At 39.3% G+C, this 19,490-nt stretch overlaps 1 protein-coding gene across 1 annotated transcript; it reads left to right on the forward strand.

Moving 5' to 3' along the window:
• Window positions 1-5,415: 5,415 nt before the first annotated feature.
• LOC122328491 (EMILIN-3) lies at window positions 5,416-17,606 on the forward strand. Its single transcript, XM_043224197.1, has 5 exons — window positions 5,416-6,118; window positions 13,785-13,907; window positions 14,359-14,642; window positions 15,117-15,649; window positions 15,918-17,606. The coding sequence occupies exons 1-5, from the start codon at window positions 5,958-5,960 to the stop codon at window positions 17,196-17,198; spliced, it is 2,382 nt and encodes a 793-aa protein (XP_043080132.1). The 5' UTR covers window positions 5,416-5,957; the 3' UTR covers window positions 17,199-17,606.
• The last annotated feature ends 1,884 nt before the right edge of the window (window positions 17,607-19,490 follow it).

Below are 19,490 nucleotides of genomic sequence, written 5' to 3' on the forward strand. Positions count from 1 at the left end.
TTTGAGGTCATTATCATGGGCAGGAACAATGAATGAGCTTTTAAAGCTCTCTAAAACTCCAGAGACTGGCTGAAAATGTCTGTGATCACGGTGCTTGAGGGAGTATGGGATTTCACAGTCTGAGCCGGACGCTTTGCTCTTATAGGTCTGGCCAGGGTAGGCTTAAGGACTGTTATCCTGGAAAGGGGTGAACGGGACTCGTTGATGGAGGTGGTATGATACATACGCATACGCTATCTAAAACGTGCTTCATAAATACTAATAAAAAGCAGCATATGACATTAATAGGCATGCTAACTAAATAATAGTGAAGTTAGTCCCTATACATCAAAGTTTTACATCTGCTCCTGTGTTTTTCACCTTGTGAAAATCTTTGCCTGTGCAAAAGTCATGCCATGATATTCGAACTCTAATCAAGACACTGTTGTTATCAATCTTTACTTTTTACTTTATCAATTATCTAAATCCGTTTGCTCTTCTAGTTGAGCTATGGGATGTCGGCTGATTTATTTTAGCAATCAAGAAAGATTTTAAGGCAGAAAAACTGTGGCCGAAAACGTAATTAAATGCCTTTTTGTAGACAGCGGATGTAGACTTTATCGTTTGTCTTCCAGTGGCAGAGCTCAGGGCCTCAGCTGTGCATGGGGCTGCACAAACAATAGTGTTGACCGGCGCGCTTGTGTTGGTACACATGCTGATGGATGGATGGATACACACACACACACACACACACACACAGCTCCTCTATCAACAGGAGACATAATCACTGGATGGGTTCTGGAGTGAGTCTGAACAGTGAGAAAGACTTGTGCGTTAAATAAAGAGCAACATTGTGTTGAGTTAGTATGCACATCACCGCTGAAGTTTCAGTAGCTGTAGAGATGTGTGTGTGTGTGTGTTGGGGGGAGGTAATCAAGTCCAGATGCTTAGTTTACACAGGGTACTATACCCATGAGTATGTGTGTGAAACAGAGGATAGACAACTGATGAACAAGTTAATCTATAAACCATAGTGGCTTAACCGAGAAATTACACTGAAAGCATGATCTCAGCCGGTAGGTCTCACAGAATGGTTTCTGACAACAAGCTCCGATAGAGAAACATCATACATGCAAGTCTGATTACAGGGAGGGTATTCACATTTAATTCGCTCTTCTGAGGTTTAGGCTCTGCATTACAGTCACATGAGATCTCCTCAAATGGTAAATCCTTCCTGACTGTGAGATTTTGGCACAGAGTCTCTTATTGCCCCTCTTGTTTAGTTTGTCTGGCCGATCTACCCTATAAAGACACGCTATTCTAAAAGAACAGCGTAAAACACTAAATCCTTTTGTCCCTTCTAGATGATAAGAAAACAGCTCAGATCAGTGGGAGGAATTTGAGATGAGTTCCCATTGAGATCTCTGACTTTTAGCTGCAGACTTGCTGTTTTGGCAGACATTGTTGACATTCTGTGCTCTTTGGGTGACAACATGTCCTGGTTTACCCCGGGAAAGTCCAGGTATGGCCAGGTGTCACAAAAATGTTCTTATTAAATGATAAGTATTTCCAGAATTCAACTGTTAGTCGCACTGTTTTGGCCAGTTAGGGCCAGTTGCTATCCTTCAATGAATGTTTTTGGGGTCAAATGTAAATTTTTCTTGGAAAACCAATCGTTTTATACTATAATGCTTCCAGGCAGTCGGCTTGCAGTGAACTGGCCTCCTTTACCTCACATGAAAGTCTCTCAATCACTGAAGAATCCTATTCTTTTCTGTGTTCATGACCTAAAAAAGTAGACTCAAAAATCACTCATATTATGTAGAATATCTAAAGTGGACTATCGAAATAAAGCGCTATCTAAAACTCTAATTTTGCTCTAAATACCTTAAGAAAAAGACGTTAGAGTCAACTAAATATGTTTTTATATGAACCAGTGCTTTTTTGACTCACTTAAGTATTTTGATATACAATTTTAGAATTACTTCTATTGTTTTTGAAAAATGGTTACTTTATACTGGTGAATGTACTGACAAAAGCATGTATGGTAAATGCTTTAATACCTTTTTTTAACAAAACTTGCATTCCATGTATTTAAATATATCAGTCTACAAATGTGACATCCAAAGAATGCAGCTTTCTGGTTGGACAAACAGCCTTTGTCTCTGAAAACCATGTCCTATGGTGTGACATCACATCCTGATTTTAAATTGAGAGAAAACTAATTAGTTAAAGGACCCCGTTCATGGTCGTGTTACTGAAGCCCCCTAAAGCTCAAGGTATCAGGCACATGGTAAATGTTTTTGTCTCAGAATTGTTCGAATATGTAACTTTTTTGGAACCGTGACAAAAGTGTTACGTTTCGTTGTCCCTAGAAGAGTTTCTGTAGCATACTGATTGTCTAAGAGACAATCAAAAGTTTGTTTTGTTCACGCTAACACTGTAGAATAGGTTACACTTAACTATTAACTATGACTTTTAAGATACATTTAACATGCGTTTACAAAATGCACTCTTATGTACACCTTTCTCTTTTTTTTATTAATAAAGTTATCTATGAGTACAGGCTGTATGCTTTCTTTTATTAGGTAGAAGAAACACAATATACACAAATCTCATTAAATATTTGCCAGGTCAGGTTTTGCCAGGTCTTCTGAAGATCAAGGTGTCAAATTAAGATAAAGCTCTCCAGATGTTCATCAGTGGATGGTTGAGAACAGCTATTTTCTCCCACTTGTCTAGAGCACTGGAGAAGCTGTGTTCTTCCCAAACCTTCCAAACATTCCTGATCCGTGCGAGGAAGTCACAAAGCGCCTGTCCTCCTCTGTGTTGTCTGTTTGTGCACAAATACTGTAGACTCTGAGGAATTTATGGTTTCAAACTGATAATCTCACTCACAGCCAGTGTCCTTTCCTCCGGTCTCCTGCAAACCGGGATGGCAATTCCAATGAAACTAACGCTATATTTCCACCCAACGATAAAAAAAAAAATCTGTCATCATTTATCCACATTGTTTTAAACTTGTGTGAACGTGATGCAAGATATTGGAAGGATCTTTTAGTCCACACTGGGTTATTATCGTTGACCAAAACTGAAACCGCATATAAAAATCTTTTATGTGAAATAAAATAACCTTACACACTGGGCAACATTGCAGATCTGTTTGCTAGCTCCGCTGTTATGTGTACACAGGCAATGTCATTTTTTTCATGATTTAACATGTTATGACTGCATCTGTCAACGTGCCCACATTATTAAACCGATAGAGTTGTCACATCTTCTCAGCTTTTATTTCGTTTGATAGGGAGCAGGTCACATTAGAAAAATTTGGCCAGCATCTGTTCTGTTAAATAGCTTTTGTCATTTCTTTGGTGTCCTTCCAAAGGTTGTTTCAGAACAACTGCCGTAACAAGTGAGAGTAAAAAGAAGTCTGCTGGGGAGATATGGGCCTCATTTCTGTGGAGAAAGGTATCAGTATGACTTTCATTATAATATGTCACTCTTCAGTTTCTCACTACAGTGTAGTTGTAGTTGTGTGCGGATTGTGTTACAATAGCTCGTGTTTTACACTTTCTCTATAAATCCGGGGTACTTTTTTAACAACTTGTCAATTCGGGACGCATTTCAAGAATCCGCAGAGACGCTCGGTTTAAAAGTTACGCTGCAGTTTGGAGGTCGCCGCATTAAATGAAATCCCCTGCGGCAGTCAGAAAACAGTGAGCGCATGGCTTTTCTAAGTCTGCAATGTATTAACATTTTCATGTGGTGAACAATACAGTGCAAATATGTTAATGAAAGTACATTTCTCTCCTATGCATGGAAGCGATTTGGCAGTAGAGATAAGTGTGCTTATCTGAAACCGTTTACAGATGTTTCATGGGTGGTGAGGAGAAACGAAGTAATAAAATGACTAAATTAAATGATTTAAGTGCATAGATTGTATGTTTGCTGTTCATCTTTGCTGTGTATCAATTGTATCAAATGTATCAACCATTGTAAAAAAGAGATACACTTTCACATATACTTGCATACGTACTTAACAAGGACGTACTTTAAAAGAAAACCTATAAGTGTGAACTAAATGTAATGATTCCTGACAAGAAGTTTCTGCATTGGTGCATTCTCGCAAGAATCGTTTTGCGAGTACGACTGCCCTGCGCTCTTTGCTTTAGATAATTATGTGTGAATGAAAAGCAAACACGACATTGTAAACGTGATCTCCTGACACCTACGAGAGAAGTACTTTTCCTTGTGTGCTCAGTAAACTTTGCGGAACTGTTATTGGATGAGGAAATACTTCTGATCCTGTAACGTACAGTCTTCAGTTGTCTGTCATGCCCCAAAATGACTTAAAGCTGTATTTGACTGGTTACTGATTGGTCAGAGATCAGGACCAGATCTTTGGTGCTGTTTATCGCACAAGCTTGGGTTGTTTAGATTGGTCTTTTTGTTGTTTCAAGGGAACGCACATCAGATGGACACTTTTTCTAGTCCTTCTACACACTGCATGATTTTAGCAGTCCTATAAGACCATGACAAATCAGACTGTAGATGTAATAATGAATCTAATACGAATGAATAAACTTGGGTACAACATGTGTGCAGATGGTGACATCGTGACTCGTAGTCTTCGCAGTACTTTATTACTGAAGAGTAACCCCCCAGGGACGTATAGGCTAGTTTTACGATATATAGATATATATGGTTTATGGAGCTTTAAAATAATGGTCACCATCTACAAGTTTAGAAGAGCCATTTTTAATAAAAAAAGCTGTGTTCTTCTGAAAGAATAAAGTCATGTACACCTAGGATGGCTTGGGGTCACTTTTTCATTTTTGGGTGAACTATTCTTTTAGTAAGCACAGTCAACCTTTAGTATGTGGACCAATTCTCACTATTAACTAATTATTAACTGCAACCTTGCCTTAATTAATAGTTAGTATGGTAATTATTAAGGTTAGGTATTGGGTAAGGGATCTAAAATACGATCATGCTGAATAAGGTGTGATTTCTATAAGCCAATATGCTAGTAATATGCATGCTAATAAGCATTTAACAGTCAGAATTAAACAAAAGTGTATGTGCATATCAGATGTAGCGACGTAGAATATTGAATAAAGAGTAGAAAAGCAATGCCACGCATCAACATGCATTTGGTTTTTGCTCTTGCCGAAGCTATTCTGCGATAGAGCCTGCTCGCATTTCTGCAGAAATGAAGGAAAATCATGGAGCAAAAGAAATGTTTAGAGATTTATAGCTGCAGGCACGTGAGAAGGTTATGGACTGGGGTCGGTGAAGGGGGTGGAGATTTTGGCACAGAGCAACCCAAAGAAAATATTCATAATCCCAGCATGCTTTTACACATGAGCCACCGATTCAAGCTGCGTCCAAACGAACGAGCGGCGAGTCGATTGCGCTGGTTAATCTTTCTAAACGCGCTCTCGTCTTTGAGGGGTTCCAGGGCTTTCTGTTTTGGGAGAAACATAAAGTGAACGGGTTCACCCCTGCTGTCGCCTGCTGGGTCTCGTTTCAGGCCGGGGTTTGGGGAGGGATATGCAAATGCGTGTGTCCCCCTCAGAGCTGCAGCTGCAGGGTCGGCTCGCTCTGGATTGTTGACAGAGGGATCTGAGCTTCAGTTCTCTGCTACCGCTGCCCTGTCCTCTTCGCTTTCTCCTCTGTCTCTCTCTCTCTCTCTCGTGTGAGTGGTAAAGTGGGCAGGATGGTGCCAGAACAGCAGATGTTTCGATTGCAGCGCTGCTTGCCCGCCAACAACTGAAGTCAGTGCTCCAGAGAAACCTTGTGGGACTCAGCAAGGAAAACAAGCAACACTTCACAACCTCCGGACTCTAAAGCCCAGCTGACTTAGCTGCCCCCCTCTCTCTTCACGGCTTCTGCTTTCTATACACTTTCACTGCGCTCTTCCACTTTATGGCTCTTTCTGCAAGTGTTTTTGTCAACCTTTGCTCTGCTGCTTAAAGATGAGGGGGATATTTGCGTGTGGGGGTCTTCTCTTAGTCACGTTGCTACTGACTTCAGCGGATGCCAAAGGAACTCTCTATGGAAGTCCATACAGATACAGTCTACACAAGGCTGGGAGCGTCCCGCAGTACAACCCTGGAAAACCAACGGGACACCATAAGTAAGTCACCAGTAAAGTTGTCTTTGTATGTGTGTACGTATGGCACAGATGCCTGCTTTATCAAGTATTATTATGTGCTGCACAAGGAATGAAAGATCAAAAATGGACAGCAGCAGTGTCCTGTAGTTTTAAATGCTTCATTTGCAGTACTTTTAAACAACATTTTCTGATTTATTCATAATTGCACATGCAGTTTTTTGGAGTTTAATTGAGAGACTGCATGCAGTGTTCTTGGATACAACTCAGGATTATTAATAAACAAATTGAAAAAAGGTGATTAAAAGAGGATACAAACTTGCATAAAGCTAAACCCTTAAACACTTTCAGATAAACAGATCAACATTCTCCCTTATGTTCATATCAATTTTAATAAAAACATGGTCACAACTACTAAATAGTAACATTAAATGGATAGTTTACAAAAAAGTTGCCATCTATGATGCAGGTGATGTTTGATGAGTAAAGAAGACTTGGCAACACATTAGAATAGAAAACACATCTTCACTATTAACTATGACTTTTCCCTCAATAGTTTCCTAATTTGCTGCTTATTAATAGTTAATGCGGTAGTTGTTAACTTTAGGTTTTGGGTAGGATTATGGATGTAGAATAAGGCATATAGAATACTAATTATCTAGTAATATGCATGCTAATAAGCAATTAAGAGACCTTAAAATAAAGTGTTACAGAGTTTTCTTTCAATAAACTTCTAATTTGCTGCTTGTTGACACTAAGTAGTTGTTGTAATAGTTATGTTTAGGTATTGGATAGGACTAAGGGATCTAGAATATGATCATGTATTAACATGTGCTAATAAACAGCTAATATTCCAGTAATATGAATGCATATTTGGGTGAACTATCACTTAAAATACCTACCATAGATTTACTGCTTCACTGCAAATTCCTTCATTTATTGGTAATGAGTTTGAGGTATGGTTATGTTTAGGGGTTTGGGTTAAGCTGGTTTTTGAGGTAAGGGTTTGGGTTACGGTTGGGGCAAATTTAACAGTGCAAATATAAAAATGTGCTTACAGTGCTCCAGCATGCACAGATATACTAAGTAAATTGCTTTAAATGGTTAATTACATAGTAGTTAAGGCCACCTAAAAACTGCCAAAACATATATGAAATTATACATTATTGTATTTACACATTACATCTCATCTTAGTGCCACTCAACTTGGATGATGTACCATTGCCGCTTTGAATCTGTTTCACCACCATTACATTTATTTGGAATGAATTTAACATATACAATGTACTTTTTGTCTGAAGTCGGCGTAACGTCAAAAAAAAATCACGTAGTCAGCATAAGCCCTAAAATCAACATACCAGTTTTGTTCCAAAAGTCATCCTGGAGCAATTTGAATCCGGCTCATAGATAAATAGCTGGCATGTTGAGAAAATCCACATCAAAGGTCTGCTGGCATCCAGGAATCCTGAAATGCCAGTGCTATCAAATGCAGTTTGCAGTTGTTGGCAGTGATGTTGTATCTGCCCCATCTGTCCTCGGTGACCCAAGGAGCTTCAGCTGCCACACACACACACACACCGGTTCTGGACGTGTTCATGTTTCTGGGTCGGGTAAATCACAGCAATCTCTCTCTTCTAACTCTGTTTCTAGTGAGCTGCCCACAGTGACAGCATTTTAAAGCATCTTTGTCATGCTCCCGATGTGAAGGCTGATCCAAATGGAAGACAGTTTAATTATACTAGCTTCTAAGATAACTTTTTAAACGCAATCTAAAGCAGCGTCCGTCCTTCAAGAAGAAGCCGATCCCAGAATGCACTGTGTTGAACTCAGTGAAGATATTCCATCCAATTTTGGACAAACGAAGGGAAATGTCTTCTGCATGAACCCTTGTGAAAAAGAAGCATATTTTAAAAATATTACAGTAGTTAATATTAATTAGGATTAGGGCTCGGTTTCTTGTTATTCTAATAGTAAGTATGTGTACAAGGACACCTTAAAATAAAGTGTTATGCACACTTGTTTTTCACAAGAGGATGTTTGAAAAGGTTTTGTGATAGTATGTAATGTCGTGTGTTATGAATTGCATGTTGATTCATTATTGAACACACACACACACACACACACATACTGGCAGTTTCTCTGGGTCAGATAGTGAATGTTATTATGTTTATGATTTGATTATACATGCATTATATGTATGTGGTAACCTATACATAAGTTCCTGTAGGAGAGTTTTTTCAATATTTCCATCATAAACTATGATGTGTATCCTTAATTACTGTATATTAGACATGAAAAACACGAATGAGCATCCCACAAACAAACACGTCACGTGTAGTCGTCTGTGCGACCAAACCTGATGAGCACCTCACAACAGCTCATCATTTAAGCAAGAACATATGAGAATAAAGCATCCGAGATTTACACAAAGTCATTATGTCTAGCTAACTAGCATCCTCGCCAGCATGATCTTGATGTAATTTTGGTTCTAAATGTTTCTCATATGCTTCACATTTTTCTCTTTAGATAATTTAGAGCAACTAAAGGATCAGTTTCTGCAAACAGCAGCTGCATGATGTTGGCATGCACTTAAGTCTAATTTGAGATTTTTAATTTGGCACAGCAACGTATGATTTTACATCACCGGCTGACCCTATAAGCTGAAAGAAGTAGTGTGTGAGAGAGATGCTGTTAAACCAGCTAAATCTAAATCTTATTGTACTTACGTGCGATAATAATTTAGACCTAAAATATGTTCGTAAACCGTATCTTTGCATAACAAATTCATAAATTAGACACCTGCATTTCTCAGTATGTATTTTAAAACAAAAAGACATGACATGTTTATAGCTGACAGCAGACTGTGATGTTTATGAAAGTATGTGATTCTGCTTTATAATGTCTATGGACAGCATCTGAGACACATCTGTTGACACAAACAATATTTCTGATTCGTTGTGTAAGTGTACACATAACACATACAAACGATTTAAAAGAGTAAGAAATGTTTATAGTTATACAATTATAATGGAAGCTTAACATGCAAGCAGACGTATCCACAAATAAATGTTTACAATATACGACTCTTGCGATGCTTTTAAAGTTTATATAAAACATTTGATAAAAACAAGTCATCTGAGCATGAGACTCATGAGAAAAGTTCATTTAAATAATGACTATGTTTACATGGACATCGGTAATCTTATTCTAAATTAGAAGATATTATGATTAAGGTGTTTACCCTCCAGGATTTCACGTATAAACATATAGTTTGTCTTTGTTATGATGCCATATACAGATTTATACAGATTTAGGTTTCATTTTTAATGCTATTAGTTAATTATTTGTCATGCTATATGTGTAAACAGATGCACTTGCGTTTACCGTCGAACCATTGACCAGTGTGTGTATCCTGTCTCAAGACGTGGTGATAAGTCCTACAAGATGGCAATAGTGTGATTAAAGTGTGTGTATACGTCTATACTGCACTTTGATCGTTTTGTTTACTTCGAATATAAGCACAATGGGCTCTGTCAAAAAAACTACAAAACCTTAATGTAATTTAACGATTAGAATTAGGTCCAAATAGCGTGTTCAGCTTAATCGGTCAACACCAAGACAATGTTGACTGGCTGTTGGCTGTCTATCCTACTAATGATCCACTTGATTGGCTCTATCTCTCTCTGCACCTGTAGCTGGTGTTTGGTGAGTTCACAGTTTAAACAAATGCGCAGTTGTAAAGAGCTACTGCCGGATCCTTTTAAGTGCCAAAGACAATGGTGTTCTGCCTAGGAACTTTTGGCTTAAAGTGCACTTTAAACATATTTCCTGTTCATTTATCCATGGTAATCGACGCCTTGCCACCGATACATTCCACAGTGATTAGGTAGAAAATAGCTGATCCATTTGACTATTTCGGCGTGGGACTTTGAAAGCTGTCCATTAGCGGGAGCGAAGGTCCATTTATATTACTTCTCTGAACTCTGGCTGTTCTGGACGACAGATATAGTATCTGAGTGCTAAATGCATCCCATTGTTCGATCGCGTGTAGCAGCTCTTATTTCTTCAGTTAATGGATCCTAAAAAGCCTCCATGCATCGTTTCTCTATATTAATACTGTCAGTAGCCCCATCCCTTCCAGAGCGACTCTTTAAGACATGACCAACGACTGAACCCAGTGACCGATGAAAGATTGGTTCCATTAGTGTGAGTGGATGAGATAGAGAGAACAATGAAAAAATGGAGGGAGATATTTATATGGAGAACGAGGGGGAAATGCTGGCACAACTCCATCTCACAACTGTAAGCTTTAAGTGCCAGTAAAAGCTTTTGACATGCCCGTGCATTACTCAAGGGTGACTGGGGGTCATTTTAAACAATGCCGGCCATTTATATTTAGATTATGAAAATCCACCGCCAAATCCAGAGCTACATAAAGGTCTAAAGCAATTTGTGTGGCTTGGTAGCAATGTGGCTGTTTTCGACACTAGTCACATGTAGCCAGTAAGTCCAAGTCTGGTCCATTTTGCAGCTTATTGCGGCCAATAACGTCCCACTTAATGCGAATGACACGTACAATTTCCCACCACCATTATGTCAATTTTCTACCTACTAAGTGACTTAGACAAAACTTAACTGAAACGCGAAACCTCACACATCGTATAATCTAATGATTAGACTAATAAAAAATAAACGTCCCACTTTCAGACTCCCAGAAACTGCATTGCAGTCAGGCGATCTGATTGGAGCTTGCTGCATTTACTAGTGCTTATGACAGTTGAAACTAGTTTTGCACCTCGCTCCTTAAGTGTTATACCTCAGGTGTACGTACCGAGCCCTTTCGCTTTATTTTACGTTTGTCACTCCGCTTTATCTCTTGAGATGTATCTGGCACGCACAGAAGACACGGCAGCTGAAGGATGTCTCCACCAGCCTCAAATGCCTCTTTACACCATTCCTCTGACAGACGAATACACGTTTTCCTCACGCTGTGTGGTCTTTGTGGTTTGGGAGATCAGCCCGCACAGCTAATTTTCGTCTTTCATATGCAACATACAGATCACAGGCACTGTTTAACACATCACAGGAGGCCCTTAGATCACTTTACATGCCTGACAATGTGTTAATTTGTCCTTTTCGCAAGTCACAATACTGTAATTGGAGCACGTGATTGGTTCCACGTGAACGCATGCAAATGCATGAATACTTATAAAGGGCTTTTGTTGTAGAATATTTGTTTTTTGACTTACTTAATTTCACTTGCAGCATCTCTCTCGTTGTTCCTGTGGCCATAAATTCGCATTGATTGAATCAACTCGTGCAAATACGGTTGAACTGGATTATGTATACATAGAGAACATTTGGACACCTGGACTCATTTTGCTCGACTACAGAGCTTGTCCTTTTTCTTCAAAGTGTGTGCCCACCTGACAAACAAATGCTGAATGCCAAAGTCTGCTTTACGTTACTCACAGGAAAAGATTATAGATCTTCTGCATGTAGTTATTTGCATTCCCTAACTTTTCAGCGTTTGCAGAGAACGGTTTAATGCCGCCTAATAAAGAGAAGGCAAGCCACAGGGGTCATGTCTGTTTAACTATAAGTACTTGTGTTTTATTCAGGCAACACGGCTTTAGACCGTTTTTTTGGATAATGAGTCATTTCTTGTGATTTCTTTTTCTACGAATGTCTGGAAAGGTAGTCGATATAGTTAAAACTGAGCAAACATTACTGTATTACAGTTTGTTAAAATCTTTGGCGTCTTGCGGTGGCTGTTATGTAAATGGCGTGAAATGAAATGTTCAGTTGTGTAATGCAGTTTTTGGACATCATGGGTCCACCAGCTGCTCAGACGTAAAAAAAAAAGTGCTTGGGAACTGAAAGAGTGTTAATGTTTGTAAAATAAGTTTCTAATGCTCATCGAGGCTGCATTTATTTGATTAAACCTATGTTTGATTGAAATACCAAAAAATCATGCGATCAAAGGTGGATTTTCAGTATTACTCCATTCTTTAGTGTCTTATTATCCTTCAGAAGAGATTCTAATACGCTGATTTATTATCAATGCTAAAAAGAGCTGATTATTATTATTATTATTATTATTATTAGTTATAGTAGTAGTACTATTGTGGCTGTGATACTTTTTCTTTTAGGATTCTTTGTTGAATGAAAAGTTTAAATAATTATTATAATAAAGCAACACAATTAGAGTAATGATGCTGAAAATTCAGCTTTTCTACCAGAGGAAGAAATTATATTTAAAGCGTTTTTTTAAAAAGTAAAATCATTATTTTTAAATTAATTTTATAATATTCATTAAATATTTTTAAATGATTTATTTTTAAATTATATTACAGTTTTTGTCTTTTGATCAGAGAAATGCAGCTTTAAAGAGAATATATGACACTTCTTTAAAAAATAATTTAAATAAAAAATCTTGCTGACAAACCGCTGCACAAAAGTGTGCATATTTTTAAGACAGTAATGCGAAGACACAGTAGACTTCAAGATAGGTTAGTTCACTGGCCACACTTGTAATTAGATTCATTAATGTTAGGGGTCACTACACCTGAACTCTGAACAGATTGAAGCTCTGTAACGGTCCAGATCTCTCAAGCAGAACCGCTGCTGAACAGCAGGACTTTGAGTTTTGCTCCAGGCTCACTGGAAAATGCCAACTCTAGTACAGCGACGCATGACTGCCCTTCAATCAGATATTCTTCTTACTACGAGCACTCTGTGTGTTAAGACACGTGTACATGTGAGTTATCCAGTGCATATTTATGACCAAATGTGGATGTGCTTGTGTGTTATGTATGCATCGCAGCTGATAGCATCAGTCTGCCATAAATCAGACCTCAGCAGCTCCTAAACTGTGTAATTACTGTATAATGAATTTATTTGTATTATTGTTTTTTTAATAAGTTGACAGGTATTTTTGGTTGTTAAGAAGCACACTATAAATTATATGTACGGTGCATATTATGTAACGAGTGTGATATAATAATTTTTTAAAATGGTAAAATATGGACATGGTAAGTCTATTAATGTTAATTTTGGATTCTGTAGTATTTATATTTTGCACAGTATAAATATTTTACAATGCATGGAATATTCTCTGACCTACAACAGTTAAAGCGCAGCTAAATGTGTATTATTATAGTCAAGTCAAGCTATTTATGTAAAACTTTTTACAATACAGTGTCAAAGCAGCTTTACAGTATTAAACAATATAACAAAGTGCACTGAATAGAAAGACGATGTCCAAAAATGCAAAACATACAACTTGCTCTTATTTATTTTCAGTCTGATGAATGTAAAAAAAGCAAAAAAAAAGCATATAATTATATCATTAAACATACTACAGTTTAAAATGTTTACCGCTGCATAATTTATACTGTTTTACATTTCACTATTTCTCTCTCTCTCTCTCTCTCTCTCTCTCTCTCTGTTGTTTCTTTTTGCTGTGGACTCTAGGCAGATGAAAAGTTTGAACGGATATGAGTGCATGTGTTTTTAATGAACACTGATGGCAAGTTCAGCTTGGGCTGTGTAACCCCTGAACTCTTTTAATATTTATTATTTAGATGATTAATTCCAAAAAAACAAATCCATCATAAAACTAGTAACCCTGTTAATAAGATATATCTTTTTCAGATTTTGATATCTCTGTTTCTTTCTTCATAACAAGGAACTTCTGTGCCTACGTGGTCCAGAAGAACATCACCTGTGTAATGCAAGATGGAGTGGCCACATACGTTAAACCGGAGTACACTACCAAGTGCATATGGGGACAGAAATGCCCCGTGCTCATGTAAGTCAAGCGCTACACATCTCGTATGGAATAACGTGGGGTGATTTTAGATATGAAGCAAAATTGAATTCCATAAAATAGTAGGAAAAAGAGCCTATTTTGCTACTTATGCACTGATTTGCTGAGTTGGTGTTTGAAGCAGTCGAGCAATTGTTATTGTGTCCTTGAGTTGCCCTCTAGTGGCAGCTCTGAAAACTGTTCATTCAGGGAGCAGATGCTTGTTTTTATACGCTGTGGCATCTGTATGCAAACATGTGTGAGATCCTCAAACTGCATTTCCGTCTGAAATGTGGTTAAACTGCGTAACAGGCTGCTTCGTTAATGTCATGCCTGAATGTCAGTGAACAAAGTTCCTGGAGCTCATCTCCTCTCTGATTTAATTCTGACTGATGTACACGGATGAAGTGTGAAGTTCATTCTGTTTGTGACATTCGGCGTGTTTTTCCCGCAGGTATCGGACACTCTTCAAACCGCAGTACAAAGTCGGTTATAAAAGCATCACTGAACTGGAGTGGCGGTGCTGCCCGGGTTTCTCTGGAGAGAGCTGCGGTGATGGGCCGACCTCTGGCCCCGATGGCATGATGCCACCCTTCAAAGGCTCTTTCCCTCGGCCCGGGGTGAAGGGTTATCCCAGGGGTCATCCCAATATCCCATTCCCCTTTCCTGGAGGACACCCTGACAACAAACCGATCCCTGGTGGATTTCTGCCACCGGAAACTCCAAGAACAAGTCATGGTGAGTGCGGATTACACAGCTCAAATTAGTGCTGTCAAATGATTCATAGCAATTAATCACATCCGAAATAAATGTTTTTTTTACTGTATATATTTATTATGCATATATAAATACACACACATGCATGTATATATTTAAAAATGTTCTATGTTATATCACACACACACACAAACACACACACACACACACACACACACACACACACACACACACACACACACATATATATATATATATATATATATATATATATATATATATATATATATATATTAGGGTTTCAAATGATTAATCACAATTAATTGCATTGAAACTGTGTCAAACACTGTGCTTATTTATTATGTATATATAAATACACACACATTCAGTACATACTGTGAGAATATTTACATGTATATATATTTATATATTTATATTAATATTATATAAAAAAATTTCTTAAATATATACATGCATGTATCTTCTACCTCTAAGGTCCAAAGGCAGGAGTCTCCGGTGAGCGTTTAGACCGTATTGAAGAAAACCTTCGCAAACTCTCTCAGGATCTGGAAACTTTGAATGGCCTGGTGATCGGCATGGAGGAGCGCCTGCGAGTCTCTCTCCGTGAGGACACCAAGAAGATGCTTACCACCTTGCTAGGTAGCGTCCCGCGGCTACTGGACACCTCTGTGGGCTTTGGCCTGATCCCAGAGGGCGTGCCCAACGGCTTAGACGGCGAGGAGAGCCTGCCTGGGTTTGGAGAGCTTGTGGGAAGGGTGCTGGAGGTCAAAGATGAGCTGAGGACCAAGAGCGACATGCTGGATGAGATTCGTGGGATGGTGATGGGACACGATGGCCAGTTGAAGAAGCTGATCGACACGGCCACAGGGAGACCCATCCCTGCTGATCAGAGACATATAGAGGATCTTTTGGACTCCAGACTGGCCGGGGTGAGGGCCGAGGTCCTCGATGGATTCGAAAGGAGACTGACGGGTCTGGAGAGCCACTGTGATGAGAGAATTGGTCAGGTGAGACAATCACTCAACTTCGCGCCAAGAGTTAGTTTAGTATTTGTTCTAATTCAAGTCAGCATAAACAAGAATTGGCTCCTGACATTTTTCCTGTTTTGACATCTATCTAAGCTTCTAGATAAAAGAAGAACTTCTTGATTTAAAATTACAAGGGCACATAAATAAATTAAAAAGCGATGAAAACAGATAAGTAACTAACATAAATGCTACAAAAAAGGATGGTTGCTTCACCAAATCTTTCAATTTTTCTGTTTTCTGTCCCTAGGTTCAGCAGCAGTGTCACAAAGAGCATCTAACAGGTCAAGAACAGATCCAGCTCTCGCTGGATGGCCGTGAGACAGGCTTGAGGAAAGAGCTGGGTGAGCTGCAAGCACAGATCCAAGGTCTGACAGTGACCGAGAGCTGCTGCGGAGAGATCAACAGCCTGAGTCAGAGGATGTTCCAGCTAGAGGACTCAATAACGGGCCTGACTGAGTCCCAGAGGCAGCTACAAGTGGACCTGACTGACCAGACGCTCCACATTGAAACCCTGCTGGAGACCCGGCTGGTGGACATGGAGGGCAGAATCAACACCTCTGAACACCAAGATGGGTTCGGTTCCCTGGATGGGTTTAACACTCTGTTAGACGATAAGTTAAAAACACTGGAGCGGCGTTTGTTTGTGGCAGTTGAGGAGTTGAGCAATGCCACGGCCCCGGCGTTGCTGGAGGGCCAAGTGGTGCCGGCGCTGGAGACGGAGATCGACAGCATCCGGAGGAGGGTAGAGGCTGACTTAGATGGAATTCAGAAGCAGATGTCCATCCTGGAGCTCCTCTGCACTTCTGCCTGCTCCCCCGCCTCCGGCCCAGAGACGGCCCTCATCCAGGCTGAGGTGGAGGACTGTAAGGAAACAGAAAAGAAGATGCTGGACCGCCTAGATTTGCACTCAAACAAACTTGACCGTCTCAACAACACCTTGCAGGGTATCCTATCACAGCTGTCCCAGGAAGACATAGAAGGCTCCATCCAGGGTGAAATTACGCTCCTGAAGATCAATGTGAACTCTGTCAACCGTACCTTAAAGGGGCTGCGCGATTCGGTCAGCCTGTTTGCTCGAGAAGTCGGCCAGGTCAACACCACCTGGCAGGAGCGGGAAAACCGGCTGGTCACGCAGGTGCAGGGCATCTCGGATCTGGTGGAGCGGCAGGCATCCATGCTTGGATCCGGGGAGCGGAGGCTGGTGCAGTTGAAGGCAGAGCTCCAGAGCTTGCGGCGGAGGTTAGCCGGGGAGCTGCAGGGCTGTCGCAGCACGACGCAGGGCGTGCAGCAGGAAGTGATGGGGGTGGAAAGTCGAATCTCGCGGGTCGAAGGACAGTGTGGGGGCCTGGGGGAGCTAGCCGATGACCTGGAGAGAATCCGCAGCGAGCTGGAGAGACATTCGGACAGTTTCCTGGCACAGGTCAACGGGACGCTAGCGAGCCATTCTGAGCAGCTGGTCCAACTGAAGGACGGTCTTAAAGACTGCGTGAGCAAAACGGACCCCACCAGACGGGGCGACGGTCAGTAGTCATAACTACACAGAGAAACCACAATAGGCCTGAGGATGTACAAATTTGCAATATTTTTGTTCCCTCAACAGGGCAGTTTGTGTCCTATTTCCATGTTTTAAGCCTTTATATCGAGTTTTGTTAACTTATACGAAGAAAGAGTGACTGCATTATTAAACGTTTTTGACGATTTGTTAAATGAAATAACAAACATGCAAAAAAACAGTAAAGTGAATGTTATGACACTACTAAGCTGCTACGGGTTTCTAATGGCAAGTACTGTTCACCACCTTCTCATCTCAGCATCCGAGTCATCTCCTGATTTTATTACTGTTTTAATTACTGTATTATAACAGGAACGAAGCTACACATTTTTTTTATATAAAAGTTTTGATGTGCGTGAAATAGTTTGTTTAAAAAAATATATATTTCGCATTATTAAAATGTTTTCTAAGAAGATTATAATTTTTCATTAATAAAAGTGGGCTGTGTGAAAGTTTGTCAGGTATTTTCTTTTATTATGTTTTATTATGTTCTGTTAGAAAAAATCAGTCTAAGGGTACATTTTCTGAAATTGAGAATAAATAGGCTTTCCATTGACGTATGGTTTGTCAGAACAATAATTAGCCGAGAAACAAATATATTAAAATCTTGAATCTAAGGGTGCAAAAAAAATCTAAATATTGCACAAATCACCTTTAAAGTTACAAAAGCAATACATATTATTAATCAAAAAAATATGTTTTGATACATATTTACAAAATACCTTTATGGAACATGATCTTTACTAAATATCCTAATGATTTTTGTTATAAAATCTAAATAATAATTTTGACCCATACACTGTATTGTTATTGTTGCCCTGATAGCACATGTGCATCTCTGAGACGTCAAACTGATGTCTGCATTTACATCTGAGTGTTTGCTCATGTGCAAAACGTCAACTAAAGTGTACGTATAACTGACATCTGTCAGACATTTGTAGACAGCAGATGCTTTCCAGATCAAGACATCTTGCAGACGTACATGTGCTATGTGAGGGACTTTTGCTACAAATATGTCTGTGCTAAGTATGACTGCTTTTGAGCTCAAGGGACACAAACAGTGTTTTCAAGAACTCAGACGAATGAAACTGAAAGTGCAAGACCTGTTCCAGCTCTAAAAACCACAGTGCTTTCGAAACACGACACAGAATATGAGAAATATAATTAATAACAAAAGGGAAATGTAAAAAGGCTTTATCAGTGAAGGTGCTGTCCTATCAGGCACTGACTCTGCAGCTTTTTAGTGCATTAAGGTCTCCAAAACTGATTTTGTGCTGACTTCTGAGGCAGCATAATAGGTTACTTATCTATGACAGAATAGAGATGGGGTTGGTCTCTGATATTCTGGTCTGTGAGCTCGTTCAGGGATGTGGTTTTGGACATTGATTGCAGGGAGGATAGGAATTTCGCTTTAGATAAAGTTAGCATTTTCTAAGATATTCCACTGCACCTTTAATAACAATACAAATAATATACAGCATGGTATGCACAAAATTGCTGTTTTCAAAAAATCAATGGATTTGGACATGCCCTGTTGCCTTCATACGCTTCTTGCACAGGCAACACATTTCAGTTTTTGGATGCAGCCACTTGACGGAGGTAACCGAGGAAACAGGAACTGAATACAGGAAGGGAATTGAGATGAAGAAAGAGAAAATGCAACAGAAAAAAAAAGTAAGTCCTAGGACAGAACTAAGTAATTGTCACAAATGATTAATTGTGAAAATTTAATTGTCATAAAAAAATCCTGAAAAATATTTTATATTTGTCATGTTAATATGTTTTTTTATTCATTAAAAATGTATAATTACAACCACTTTTTTTACAATGAACTAAATCTCCATTATCATAGTACAAATGCGTATGCTGATGCAAAAACAAGCATTAGTTTGACCCTTTCCACCCTACACTTCACGATAACCCTGTAACATATGTTTATCTTCAGGTTTTAATATTCATGACTGCTTTATGCATGCACGAACACAAAGGTAGGCAAACAGGCTTTTTATATTTAATGAGGGCACTGTGTGTAGTGTTTTGGCCTCAGAGAGAGACGCAGGATGTCCCTGAGCTGCTCCTTTATACAAACCACTATTACAAGGCCACACTATAACAGCAGCAGAGCAAACAGCATCTGTCTGACAAGAGAGTGCATAAATATTTGTTTGACAAATGTGTGCATTTCTGCTTTAACTTATATATATCTCTCAACGGGAGAGTGCGTATATGTGTGGTATAAGAGGACAAAGAACAAACACACTTGTGACA

The sequence above is a fragment of the Puntigrus tetrazona genome, chromosome 23 (genome assembly GCF_018831695.1).
Source record: "Puntigrus tetrazona isolate hp1 chromosome 23, ASM1883169v1, whole genome shotgun sequence".
Classification (NCBI taxonomy): Eukaryota; Metazoa; Chordata; class Actinopteri; order Cypriniformes; family Cyprinidae; genus Puntigrus; species Puntigrus tetrazona.

Bases quoted from the DNA above. Each gene is read 5' to 3' on its own strand.
- LOC122328491 (XM_043224197.1), top strand. From the start codon at position 5,958: ATGAGGGGGATATTTGCGTGTGGGGGTCTTCTCTTAGTCACGTTGCTA. The intron at 14,643-15,116 runs GTGAGTGCGGAT...TCTACCTCTAAG, and splicing joins AACTCCAAGAACAAGTCATG to GTCCAAAGGCAGGAGTCTCC. The intron at 15,650-15,917 runs GTGAGACAATCA...TTCTGTCCCTAG, and splicing joins GTGATGAGAGAATTGGTCAG to GTTCAGCAGCAGTGTCACAA.